General features: G+C 43.4%; 1 protein-coding gene across 3 annotated transcripts in view; it reads left to right on the top strand.

Annotated features, from left to right (window-relative positions):
• The window catches only part of TMCO4 (transmembrane and coiled-coil domains 4), an 84,499-nt gene that overhangs the window by 49,964 nt on the left and 20,238 nt on the right, over positions 1 to 14,297 (top strand). The window contains exons 12-13 of one of the 3 annotated variants that reach the window (XM_032779542.2): positions 2,930 to 3,047; positions 6,291 to 6,408. The exons of the other annotated variants lie outside the window; for them this stretch is intronic. Coding sequence (XP_032635433.1) covers positions 2,930 to 3,047; positions 6,291 to 6,408 — 236 coding nt within the window. The remainder of the gene's footprint in view (positions 1 to 2,929; positions 3,048 to 6,290; positions 6,409 to 14,297) is intronic. 3 annotated transcript variants of the gene reach the window in all.

Here is a 14,297-nt window from a genome sequence, read left to right on the forward strand (position 1 = left end):
ATCAAACATTTTATTTAGGCTTAATAGTTATGTTACTTTGCTAGGCAGGTTTGCCACTTTGCATTAAATGAGTCATTTTTATAAATAGTAATAATACTCATAAATAATTCCTTGCATGTGTATCATCCTGAGGAGCCCAATGAGCTTCACAAAACTATAAATTAGAGAAACACTGCAATGCAGCCAACCAGCAGTGCAAACAGTGCCCAGCAGTGGGCGAGGAGGGGAATATTGCTCAAAGATACCTGGACAAACCCCTGTCAAGGCAAAACCTTTAAGGGCATGGGATCGTTAAGGCACCAGAGAGCAGACCGGACCTTGGCTTCTACGATGTCCTCAGAAAGCAGATCACCTGTCAGACATCCAGTGCTGAGGCTGTTTGGCTCATCTAGGTCTCCGTTCAGGACAGCACTTATTAATGTGCTTGACTTAAATCCCACTGGAGAGCTTATATCCCACCTAGGTCAATGGGTATGTCTACACAGCCCACAGGAGTGAGCCTCCCAGCCCAGGTCAATAGGCTCGGGCTAGCTGGGCTCATGCTAGTGCTCTAAAAATAGCTGTGTAGCCAGCGCTTTGATGTTGTGATTCAGGCTGGAGCTCAGGCTCTGAAGCCTAGGGAGGGGGTGGGTTCAGAGCCTGAGCTGATGCCCACTGTTTTGAGGTTTTAAGTAGCACTTAAGTGACGCATGTGTCTTGTACTTGCCGCTCTACAGAGGGTGGATTTCACCTGAATGGCACAGTAGTGCCCTGTGTGTGTGTAACAGTTCCAGACCTGGGAACATGGCAATATCTCTCCCTGCTCCCAGAGACTGGTCCTAGCCCCAGGCTTAGTGTGCTCCTCATGGGCCTTTTCCAAGATTGTTTACCTGTCAGTTGGCAGTTACTGCCTCACGGCAAGCAAATACAGCTGCTTTCATCGCAAAACCCCTTTTTAGTAGCTAGCAGGCAATGGGAATTGCCAGTCCCTGCCCCATTACTCTCCTATCGAATCCCAATATAGAATTGTGTCTTATCTACTAAGAAGTTGGCCAAATGGAATAAAAGCCTTTTTTTCTTTTTACACATCCTGCCAGAATTAATGATGATTCTGAGTCAGAGGCAGGAGGCAGCTGTGAAATGTATTAATCCCAAGAGAGATTGACTGAGGGTAGAATCTTTTCTTTTCTCATATTATCTAGAATCATTAATTTTTCTTTTCCCTGAGCACATGGGCTGTATTATTCCTTATCAGTATAAACAATTTGTAGCCCATGGGATAGGTACAATTAACTAGCGTGGTAGTAATCATGCAGATCAGTGATCTATATTCTTAAGCGTCCCTCTTCCTCCATAATCATTCAAAAGAAATGAATACACAGCCAAGATTGAGCATCTTCATTTCAAACAGGAACAGAATAGAGCAAGGGAGGGAAAGAAACCAGACCTTCCAATGGTTAGGTCCAGTCTTCAGAAGCCTAATATATGAGCTGCTTTTTTTTGCTCTTTCATTTGACCTTGCACTAGAGACTGGAATTATTGCCCTGTCCACATGGCTCTGTTTTTTCATTACCCGTTTACTGTGGAAGCAGTAGTCTCATTGCCTGTTGAGTTCAGCTCATAAAATCGAATCACTGTTTGTTTTTAATGTGTGTGAAATTTGCTTCATAACTAAGAAATGAAACCAACAGCACTCATTTCAGATTGTCAACGGGGGTTGGAATTTACATCATAGTAAAATGGTGTAGAATAATGCTCTCTGCAGGGGGCACCAGGTTATTATTGCTGTTAGAGAAAGGAAATCAATTGCATTGATTAAAAATCTATCCAGGCAGCGTCTCCTTGGCCTTGACTTGGTGCGGTGTGTAATTGCTTTCACATTTATTTCCTCATAATCCCAATCCCCTATTCTGCAAACCAGGTGTACACTCCTAAAAATGACCAAAACCCACGTATGCTGAGCTGCACTCTCCAAAGATCAAGATTCTGGTTTTGGCGGAATAAACTCTTCAGGGCAGGGACTGTCTTTTTGTTCTGTGTTTGTACAGCACCTAGCACCATAGGGTCCTGGGCAAGGATGGGGGCTCCTAAGTGCCACCATAATACAAATAAATGATATATATGGAACTCTAGTTAATAGAATTCCCAGTCATATCAAGATACAATTACTATATCGGAAGGCACTTTACTGTCTCTTTTTCACAACTCTACATAAATGGAGAGTCAGTTGTTAAAATTGCACCTTCTTTTTTGATACATATTATGTAATTAAACATTTATAACTGTTGTTTCTATAGACCTCATATGTGTGCATGCACACATGTTCAGATTTTAGTTTGCTTATTAGAATTGATATCAACTTTCTCTAACCCACGATGCTCTGGATGGTGAACTTAAAAACCAGAATTTTTGTGTCCCACCCACAGACTGAGACTGCCTTGTGGAGCTCTGTCCTGGCAATAATGAATGTATCATACCACCTTTTTAAACGTTTTTATTGGAAAGCACGGAAGTGCTGCCCAATCTTTCTCAATCCGTCGCTTTCTTCTACTGGGATTTCTTAGCTGCAGGTTGTCCACTAAGAATAAAAGAGAAGCATTAATTTTGATCAGACTCAACACACCTTTTGAGCAGATTGTACCCAGAGAGTGTAAAGAGCTAAACTGCTTCAGAGTTGTGATTGGGAATTGCCACTAGGAATTCTGTTGTCGGCTCTGTTGTCATGCATTCAGTGGACGTATGCATTAACAACTTCCAGGGCTGGTCAGGTGGAAGATCTTTTTAGTTTATCTTTACAAATGAATCAACAGAAATAAAGTATTTCTCCAATGTAAGTGAATTACACTAAATATATTCTCATCCCTCAGAGGGCATAGATGCATTTTCTGGGCTGCCTTCCAAATCCAAGTAACACCCTTTGTCTTGTGGGGGGCTGTTCCCATCTTTATAGACTGTGAGGGGATCATCGAGGATGTGGTCCTGCTGGGAGCTCCAGTGGAAGGAGATGCCAAGTACTGGAAAACTTTCACGAAGGTGGTGTCGGGCAGGATCATAAATGGCTATTGCAGGTCTGTACATGCACAACCTCGATGTCTTATTATGGCTGGGTCACTGTTAGTGGATCTTTTATTTATTGCTTTTGAACATTTTGACAGCCCCAAAGATTGAAGCATTACGGAGCTCTCAGTAGAGAATCATCTTCTTTAGAAGTCATTGCGTCCATTACTTGGATTTAAAAGTCTTCAGGAGGCAACATAAGGCTGTTCTGTCTTTGATTAACTGTTTATGTTAAACTTTAGACTGGAAACCTGCGCATATGAAGGATTTGGTATTTAGGGACTGTATTTCATTTGCACTTGCGGCAGCTTTACAACACTCTGGCAGCGTAAAGAGGCCTTAGACGAGGTGTAGATGTAATCTACATCCACTCTAAAGCCTCTTAAAACTGTCAGAGTGGTGCCAAGGTGTAATGAGAATCCAGCTCTTAAATTCACAGAGGGTATGTCTACACTATAGCACCACTGCTACAGACTGCAGTTATGCTGCTGTAGCACTGCATTGTAGACGCATCTGATGTCAACAGAAGGGGGTTTTCCATCAATTGTACATAATCTACCCTCTCAAGAGGCAGTAGCTAAGTCAACAGAAAATTTTTTGCATCAACCTAGCTGCATCTACAGTGTCAAGGCCAACAGCCTTGAGCAATATAGCTTAGGTCGATCTAATGTTTAGGTGTTGACCAGGCCTGAGAGCTAATTTGTGGAATTTCTTGTTTTTAACATATGTTAAAGCACCTAATTGCCAAAACCTTAACAATGATGCAAATTTGTCTACAAATAAGTATACAGAGAGAGAGAGGCGCATGTTAATATATAGTATAGTCTATTATTTTACATACCTTAAAATGATCAGAAGAGAGAAATTAAAATCACAAGCACTTGAGATTAGAACAAGAAATCTTCATTACTCCCATCCATATGGCTGAGCTGAGAGATGCTGCTTTTGCTAATTTTGTATCGTTGAGGTTTTATAGATGCATGATGTGTATGCAAATTACTGCATTTCTTCATGTAACATAGCAAAAAAAAAGCAACTACTGTCTCCTGTACAGTAGTTTCTGGGGGATGTTTCTATTTTCTTCCAGGAAGCCATTCATGATTAGCAATTTACATGTATAACTGAATTTGCTGTAGTGACTATAGATCATCCCAGAACTGGAAAACAACCTTTCCTTATTTCAGTGCAGAAAGCATAGTATATTCATTTCCTGTAATATAAGAGAGATAATTTTGTTATTTTTTCAGAGCTTGACTGTGCTACTGAAATAAAATGGGCCATGTGTGTATAATTCAAGTTAGTCTCTTTACTTTGGCAGGCCATATTTCGACTGTTCAACAAACAGTGGTTAATAAATTACAGCTCAGTTGCACACAAAGGGGTGAGCAGGGGATGAGATTCAGATAAATATCCTAGTACATTTAATCTCTAAAATCCCACGGTATACTGCAGCTGAGAAGCACCAGGTCCACGTGAAGGGTGATGTGAGGTGCTAATTGGAGAGCTCTGGGTGGATTTCGGTGAGAGTATCTGAAACATGAATCAGGGAAATACGTTATTTCCTAATAAGACATTCACATGGGTCTGGAGATGTGGTGGTTCCCTGCCTTGGTGTTTGCATAAATATTGCGCCAGATGGTGGTGGATCAGAAGTAACTTCATGGAAGTTTGTGAACTTACATTGGTGTAAAACGGGTATGAGATCAGAATCAGGCCCATTTACTTGAATTTCAGTTCACACCCCTCAATGTTGACATTTCAATGAACCAAACATCTCGAAGTGAAAGCCAGTTAAAACTGCTGCTACACTGGATTTCGTATCATCCGAACTACCACTGTCCTGTGATCGCCCTGTAATACCATGTCATGCCAAGTTTGCATGGCTACACCTTTCAAACAACCTGGTCTGAGTAATAAGTTAGCAACAAATACAAAACCGAGTGAATTTCATGTGACCTTGGGAGTGTTGCATGCATTTGGCGTAGCTCCGTGTGGGCTTTATTCACATCTGATAGTCAAGGACAGTGGTGAGAGTGAACAGGCATAGCTGGAAGTGGCAGCTCTTAGAGTAAAATTCACCTGTGCAGAAGGCCAGCACAAGGTTCTACACACCACTGTAGTCCTACTTAAGCCTTCATCATAGAGCTCGATTGGATATAAGTGATGTACAGGCTTTGTGCCAGCTCTCTGCACTGGGGAGAATTTCACCTTTCCAAGTACCAAAGGGTACAGTGCATAGTCTTTTTATTAGGTTTTAGACCAGCCATGCCATCTCTGCCCCACCACTCAAAATTGGAAGCACAATCTTGCTACTTCTCCTGTTAAAAATCTTATATTTTTACAGCACCTTTAATCCAGAAAGACCCTAAATTACTTCATAATTTGCATATATGTCAGCAGTCACGGTGCCTAAGCTCAACATGTTTACAGATGCTACAGGCTGGCAAACTTCTACGTGTTAACGTATTACAAGGAGATTGTCCAATAGCTGGGTGCAGCCCTGTCTCTCTGTGAATCTGAAATAATTTTAAAGGACTTGATCTGGAATCCTCTACTCATGGGAGTAGTCCTGGTAAACTCAGTATGGCTACTCATGTGAGTCAGGATTACTCCTAAAATTTTTACATCTGTACTCCAATTATTTTATCCAGCATGATATTCCAGGCTTGATTCCAGAACAGATGAAGCTGCAGTAGATATTGGTACAGACTTTGCCCAGGTCTACACTAGCGGGGGGGGTCAACCTAAGATACGCAACTGAAGTTGGTGTATCTTAGGTCGACTTACCTGGCCGTGAGGACGGCAGCGAGTCAACCACTGCCGCTCCCCTAGGGTGACCAGATGTCCCGATTTTATAGGGACAGTCCCGATTTTGTTTTGTTTTTTGTTTTGTTTTTTCTTATACAGGCTTCTATTACCCCCCCCCCCACCTCCCTCCCGATTTTTCACATTTGCTATCTGGTCACCCTACACTGCCCCGTCAACTCTGCTTCCGCCTCTCACGAGTTGGATTTCCAGAGTCAACGGGGAGCATGATCAGGGATCGATTTTATCACGTCTACACTAGACACAATAGATCGACCCCCAATAGATAGATAACTATCTGCCAATCCGGCAGATAGTGAAGACCTGCCCTTAGCTGGGCTGCCTGGTCCGGTTATCTCTGTCTTTTCCTATGTTCCCCGAATGTCTTCGTGCATTTTATCAGTCTTCCAGCAAGGCTTATTAATACCTCTGTTCCATTTTCCTCCTAGGGGAGACTGGCTGCTGAGTTTTGTCTACCGGACCTCCTCTGCTCAGCTCAATGTTGCAGGCCTTCAGCCAGTCAGCCTGGATGACAGGAGGATGGTTAATATGGATCTTTCATCTGTAGTGAGTAGCCCTCTTCATTTCCTTAGTATTTCACTCTGTCCGTACCGGTCATAGCCTTGTGTTCATCTTCCATCCACCTAGCCGCATCTACACCAGGGACACTTAGGGCACGACATTTTTCACAGCCCTGGGGGATGTAGCTAGGTCAGTCTAATTTTTAAGTATAGATCAGGCCTAAGAAGAGTGACTGACTTTGTGTAGTCTCTGTTCTTCCCTCTGTAAGTGCACAAACCTCACGACTCCATGACTTTACCATAAACTCCATGTCAGATAAGCCTTAAGTTTGGACCAACACCTAATGGAAGCTATGTAATGTAGGGAGTATTTTGTTTCCATTGTTGCTTTTTTAAAAAATTCTGTAACATTCTGCATTGGAGAAAATGGTGTTTCTGTCCTATCAGATCCTATAGGAGTGGCATCACTTTCAGAAAGATAGTGTGGCCTGGTGCGCTGTCTGCACTTGCCCTAAACTCAAACACTGAGGCTCCGTGGTGCTGGAACTAGAGATGCTGGGAGTGCTGCTGCAACCCCTGGCTTGACGTACTACTAACTAACACCAAATACCTGGTTGTCATCATCAGCACCCCTATAAAAGTTGTTCCAGCGTCCCTGATGAGACCTGATCTGTGCTTAAAAACTGTGTGCCATAGTTAGGTTGACATGGCTAGGTCAATGGAAGAATTCTTCGCTCAAGCTAGCTACTACCTCTCGGAGAGCCCAATTAACTATATCAATGGGAAAGCCCCTTCCGTCTGTGTAGGAAGTGGCTATGGCATGGTGCGTCAGCAGCACAGCTGCAGCACTGCAGCTGTGCTGCTGTCATGACTGTAGTGTAAGTATGGCCTGTGCCTACTCTCCAACAGAATACCCCACTTGTGAAATTTAACAACCGCTTCATACTCTCGTACAGCCCCTTCACACTTGCAAACAGGATACCACCAAAATATCTGCTTTCCCATATCCACCACTAAATCCATAAACTGCTTTCATATCCCACCTCACTACTACAGTCCCCATGGCATGAAGACTCCAGTACCCCGTTGCTTACACAACCTATACAATTCTGTAATGAAATGATGCAGACTCAGCATACATAAGCACCTCTTTGCTTTGATGACATAAACAGAGGATTCAGATCCTGATCTCCTCATATCACACTCACAGCTCTATGATGTTCCTCAAACTGATCCCCAGATCTCTTCATCTCACAGTCACAGCCCTTCCAAGCTGCTCCAGCTTATTCCTTTGCTATTCAGTACAGCTCCGCTAACACAGTGAATGCAGTTGGAGTCCCTGCAGATCATTCCCAGGAGCTATTGCCAGCTGCAGGTTATCTTAACTTTGTATTTCCTGGTTCACAGACATTTGAGTTTTGCTGAACCTGACAGTGTGGAAGGACGCAAACTATCACCGGGTGTCCTTAACTTTGCTTTAACTAAGTTTTTGCCGTTTAGTTTCCAGTATGGTCAGAGACTGCTTGCAAACTACTAGTACTCTTGGGGACCATGCACAGCAGCCTAGCCCAAGAAGGGAACATCTGCAAAGAAGCAGGGCCCCCCTTCTTTGTGTCTTATAGTTCGAGCACTGCTATGAGTAGGGACCAGGAAGAACCTGGAGTCTCATCTAGCTGGAGCTTTTGATGGTCTTGAGGAAGTCATTTGACCTTGTGCCTCAGTTCATCCAGCGCGCTTGTCGGGTTCACAGTTGCAGTGCTACAGCAGGGGTTAGTATGGCTGGATTTGAGTTTGGAGTTACAGAGCTCAGCAATATTTGTGGCTGGTTTGATGGTCTTGAATTTCTAGGGCAAGGTCACAGTTGTGGCTTAGTAGCTGGATTCTGAGTTTCCAGGTTTCCGGAGTAGGTTTTTGAGTTCTGTCCTGTAGATCAGGCATAAATTAGATTCCCCAAAGCTGTTCAGTGTTGTTAATGCTAAACTGCTGTTAGGGGTGTAATGTCTTCAACACTATTCAGCTTGGTTGCCCTAAGCAAGCTAATGACATAGATGCCTTCCCTTCCCTCCGGATGACCTCCTCTGCAGATCTATAGATTATAAAGTCAGAAGGGATCATGGCGATCATGTAGTCTGACCTGTATAACACAGGCCATAGGACTTCCCTAAATTATTTCCTGTTGAACAAGAGCAGATCTTTTAGAAAAACATCCAGTCTTGACTTTAAAATGTACCCTTATTTCCAGTCTGAATTTGTCTAGCTTCAGTTTCCAGCCATTGGATTTTGTTAAAGTTTTTTCAGCTAGATTTACGGGCCCATTATCAAATGTTTATTCCCCACAGTAGGTACATATAGACTGTGATCAGGTCACCCCTTTAAACTTCCTTTTGTTAAGCTAAATAGATTTAGGCTCCTTGAGTCTATCACTGCAAGGCATGTTTTCAACCCTTTAATCATTCTCATGGTCTTCTCTGACCTTCTCCAATTTATCAACATGCGTCAGATAATCAGGCAGAACACAGCTTCTGCACACACATTCACAGCAATCTTGGGATCACAATCTACTATGACGTAGCTGTTTTTCTCCCTTTGCATTTTGGGAGTGGAAAATGCTTGGCAGAGCTGTGAAAACAAATCTTATAACAGACCCTGTGTAATCCAGACTGCCTCCTCTGTCACTTCTCAAACTGACCTCTTCTGAGCACATCTGCACGCTGGCACAAATTACTCTCCTAGTATTGCTCTGGAACCAGAAAGTGTCTTAAGCACATGATCAGTTTCACATTTATGATGTGCAAACACATCAAGCCTGCAACTGTTCAGCTGTTACCAGCTCATTTAATTCATACTGACTGAACATTGCTGATCCCGCTGCAGGAAAAATGCAGGACTGATGAAGTGTGGATAAAGTAGAGATGATACAGAGCAAAGTGTGGACAGCCTAGAAGGGACTGGGTTAACAGAGGCTCTTAGAAACATATAAACCCCTAAGCTGATATAAAGCCCTGGCGTAGACCCCGCTAGGTCATTAAAAGAATTTTTCCATCAACTTAGCGACCCCCTCTGAGAGAGACGGATTTACTACAATGATGGAAGCACCTCTTCTGTCACTGTAGTAAGTGTTCACACTACAGCGCCCAGTGCTGCAGCTGTGCCATTGAACTGTTTCTAAAGCAGCCATACCAGTAGCACAGCTAGGGGAGGAGCAGGGGGAGCGGCTGCTCCCACTGAGCAGAAAAGTGGCACCTTTTTAATTTTTACTCATGCAGCGGTGCTCAGGGTTTTCGACGGTGCTTTTACTCACCCGGCGGCACTCCGGGTCTTTGGCGGCATTTCAGCAGCAGGTCCTTCAGCTGCTCTGGGTCTTCGGCGGCACTTCGGCAGCGGGTCAGTCGGGGTTTTTCTTTTTTGTTTTTTTTTTTCTTGGCGACGGATGGCGCCTTTTTTAATGTGTTCACTCCCCCTGCTGCTAAAACATGGCTTCGCCACTGAGCCATACCCTTAATGTCCTGTCTCTTGCTTTTCCCTGAAGAGCCCTTGTCTGTTCATTTTATACTTACTAGACTTCCAAACCATATGGAGTGCGGCAGACACCACTGAGACTGACTCCCAGCAGCCTGCTTGCTTTTGCTGAAGAAGCAGCGTGCACATTTAGGCTAAATGGGTGGCCCAAGTGCCGGGTCACCAATCTTCCTCCATTACACATCTGTGTACGCACTGCATGTGTCAAATAGAGAATCCCAACACTACTGTTATCTCTGAGAGGCCTGCCGCTTCCATGATAGAGCAGCCTTGCCTAACCTTACTGGAAAGGATGGAAAAGAGGAGCCATCCTGAAAAAAAATAGAACTGTAGGAGACAGGAAAACAATGTGTTACATGAGGCGCGTGAAGAAAAGCTTCAGAAACCAGTGCTTTAACAAATGGCACGAAAGCAAAGGTGGTTTGCACTGAAAATGCGATGGAATAGGGTAGCATAAAGGTATATAGAGATGTTCTCAACAGAATGCTAACAGTGTAGTGCTAGCAAGACACTTTACTACTTAATTGAGTACAATAAATCCAGCTCTTTCTTATAAGATACAAAAATCAAAACACCTTGTCTGCAGGTGTGGATGTTTGAACAAGTATTAAAGAGCCTCATTAGTACTAGAATCTATGACTAGTATCTTGGACTAGCTGGACTCCTCAAAGATTTCCTGACTTGGATCTATGAAAAAAATTCAGTGCCACTGTGGGTTAGACGGTTGCTTTGTTTGAAACATGGCTGACTGGTATCTCCACATCTCATTCTCATAAAGGCCCAGAGGTATGGGAATAGCAGCAGGTCATGTAACGCTAGCTCAGTATAGTGCAAGTGATCTAATGCTGGACATTCAGTCTAACCTAGCAGAAAAGACTGAGCCGCAATTTCTATTTCTTTTATGCAGACAACCCGGCTTAAAACCAGGGTGTTAGATGTTTCTTAAAACAATGTGGGTGCCTGTTTTGGTGGAACAGGTTGCTTATTGCAACTTGCTGTGGCACTGTCTCCCCACAGTTGCCCTCGTAGTCAATTTTAGGTCTAGGTACTTGAAAATAAATAGATCGGTTTGAGAGAAACCAGAAAATAATAAAACTCCTACATTAATGCAGCACAGCAAATCAGAGTTTTTGCCTGTGCTTGTAGGGACTTGGCCCACTGGGGTGATTGCAGAGCCCACTCTGATGGGTACGGAGAGCATAAGAAAGTACAGTTGATCCTCATCATCACTATATATTAAGCATCAAAGCAGCTGGTTGTGCTTTTCTATTAATGTCTCGCTGCTTTAGAGAAGAATAATGATGGACCTCCTTGTTGCATGCTTTCTAGCATGTCGAGCAGGCTCTGCACCAAGCCTTTCAGGCCGTTGGTCATTCCGCATTTCTCCCCCACCCTTTTGCAAAGCACTTCAGGATCCTGTAGAGAAACTACCTGAAAATATAAACGACAGAATTCTGAAGGAGACTGGGAGTGCTATGCAGTGGCGAGCTCTTCATCTGGTGAGGGCAGGAGTCTCCTGTGTTGCGCCAGCAGCAACTTCTGCAGGCTCCAGCATAAGTGCAGCATGAGATGGGTTCAGCACAGATTTCTAGTTATGGTGACACAAAGTCATGGGACAGGGAAGGAGGGGAGGTTATCAAGGAGCAAAGTATGGAGTTCAGGAAGGTGCTTCGTGCGAAATTCAATCTAACACCCTTCACGTTCAAGCCATCTCCCAGTTTATCCACAGTGAGGGCCATTTCTCCCTGCAGGTCCTTTCAGACTTCGGAACTGAGCACAATGGTTAGAGTTCCCCTTTCAATCTGGGGGAGGAGTGGGATGCTGGAGTCCAAGGGGCCTGATTCCTGCTGCTGCGGCAATGTAAAGGAGTCTCAAAGTGCGTGGGATATAAGGGATATATAAAGGGCCTTCGCGTAAATGAGACTCAGGGCTGTGTCTGTTTTGATTAGTATGGTCTGCTTTACAGTTTCCATTTGTCATGCCAGGACCCTCTCCTTTCATTCTCCTCCAAACTTTTGAGGCCTCATTTCTCTAAGTCTGTCAGTGAGGAAACTAACAAAATGTCCTCCCACTCAGCAGATGCAGTTATAAAAGCTTCATGAGCGCTTACAATGAGACTGATTGGTTCTGCGGATTTATTTGACAGTAACTGAAACTGAGGAAGTAATTGAGTTGTAACACATTAAGCTGATTGCTGTTTGTTCAAGCGAGATGCTGGAGATTACGTTTCATATTAGCATCTGAATATCGAAGAAATGTTGTTAAGAGTTGGAATGTAGGCAAAATGCTTTTCATGTGGGCTTGGAAGTTGCAGGCATTAGCTTTAGGTTTCTTTAGGCAATTTTAATATAACCAAAATCTGAGATGACCTTAAAGACATGAAAGTAGATCCACGATTAGGCCTTGCCTGGACCTTGAAATTCCGGTTTCTTTAGGCAATTTTAATGTAACCAAAATCTGAGTTGACCTTAAAGGCATGAAAGTAGATCCACGATTAGGCCTTGCCTGGACCTTGAAATTCCCTGCTTTCTCGTGCATTCAAATGGCAGCTGAATTCTCCTTGTTCTACTCTTTATCATTCAGATGTCACTTTCCCAGATGATGATTATTATTAATTTCTCTAAATGGCCAGTTAAGATCAGGACCCCATTGTGCTAAACACTGTACATACACAGGAAAAGAGATGGCTGCTACCCTGAAGAGTTTTAAAGGGTTAATAGACAAGACTAAGGGTATGAGGAGAAACTGAGGTACAGAGCAGCGCTGTGACTTGCTTGTGGTTATATAGCAGGTCGGTAGCAGAACCAATAATAAAACCCAAGTCTCCTGAGTCCCAGTCCAGTGTGCTACCCGCTGGACTATGCTGCTGTTTGTTAAATATCACGATGGAGACAATTTTGTCATAGTAAAATTAGGCAGAATTCACAGAACACTTATGGTAAAAATGTACAAAATCAGAGTATGGTTTCGGCAATGAAAAATGTGTAACAATTTAACAATAAAGTATTGTGTATCGTGGAGGCGTTGACACTGACCCACAGGCTGGGTGACCCACTGAGATGAGTCAGGGAACAGAGGTGGCACTCCATCTCCAAGCCCCGCCACTCAGGGCTGAAAGCTGCACTCACAGACATCTTTTAAAATCATGGAATCCACGACTCCATGATGGAATCGTAGCCTTAATTATCATTGTAATAACAAAATAGAAAGAAGTGTTGTCTGAGCACCACACTGGGAGCCAGGTACTCCTGAGTTCTAATCCCAGTACTGGAACTAATTCCCACTGCAGCCTTGAGCAAGTCACTTCTCCTTTGTGTGCCTCAGTTTCCCCATCTGTAAAATGGGTATAATATTACTGTCATCAAAGGAAGGTCATAAAGATTCATCAATGTTTAATGTGCTTTGAAGACTGAGAGCATGTCGGACCAGCTAATTGTTATTACTCCGTCATTTAAGACCATTTTAAAAGCACTGATTTACTCTTCTTTGCAATAACATGTAGTGATGAGATTTTGTGACCTATTTTGCACTCCGATGTTCCTGTAAAATTGGAGAAGCAAGAAAAGGCTGAATAAAAGAGCTCTGTTTGGAATATGCTGCACCAGACATCACCATAGCTGTGGCTTTTCCCCTTAGTTACAAACCTTTTTGACTTGCTTTTTTCTCAGCTGCTGAAACTGAGCAGTGAAAAGCCAGATCTGTGACGGTGATGATTAAAATGGAATTCCTGATCTTGCCCTCTAAACCCTTTCTTAGAAGTGATGCCTTGTTACTGGTGTCTCGAGTGATTCAAGGGCAGCATGGTTCACCACCTGCATGGGCTCTTTGGATGCAGCAGACAAAATAGACAGTATTCTAACAATCTATTGATTTGTCACTTGCGTGATTCAGGCTTTTCCTCAAAGGTGCATTAAACTGTGTTCTCATCGTGGGTCCAAAACTTGCAGCAAAGAACGAATTCTGATGCTGAAATTCAGGTTTATTAAGGACCTTGGGGACTGAGCATGGAAGTAGGTTGCCTGGGTCTCATTGCTCCCAGGTGGAATGACTTGTTTCAGATGAGCGGTACCACCTTAGGCAGGTATGACAGAAATGAATACAATCCAAAGAAGAAAAGCAAGAACGGGAACTTGATTCAGTCTGAACCTAAACATTTCCCTGGATAGAAACTTGTAGCGATTCTATCACGTTACAGGAAGGAAAAGCAGCTAAAACCACCACTTTGTTGGTGATGTTGTGGGAGGACGAGGGACCGGGGGGAAAAACATCACCAGGTAGATTTCATTAAATCCCTGTAATGTCAACTTCCAGTCCAGCTTCAGTTCTGTTTCAAGGGAGTGCCAGCTCTCACAGGTTCTCAAAAGAGAATAGGCCTGTGGTCACGTTTCACAGAAATAGATCTAAACAGACCTATTC

This window comes from Chelonoidis abingdonii, chromosome 23 (assembly GCF_003597395.2).
Source record: "Chelonoidis abingdonii isolate Lonesome George chromosome 23, CheloAbing_2.0, whole genome shotgun sequence".
Classification (NCBI taxonomy): Eukaryota; Metazoa; Chordata; order Testudines; family Testudinidae; genus Chelonoidis; species Chelonoidis abingdonii.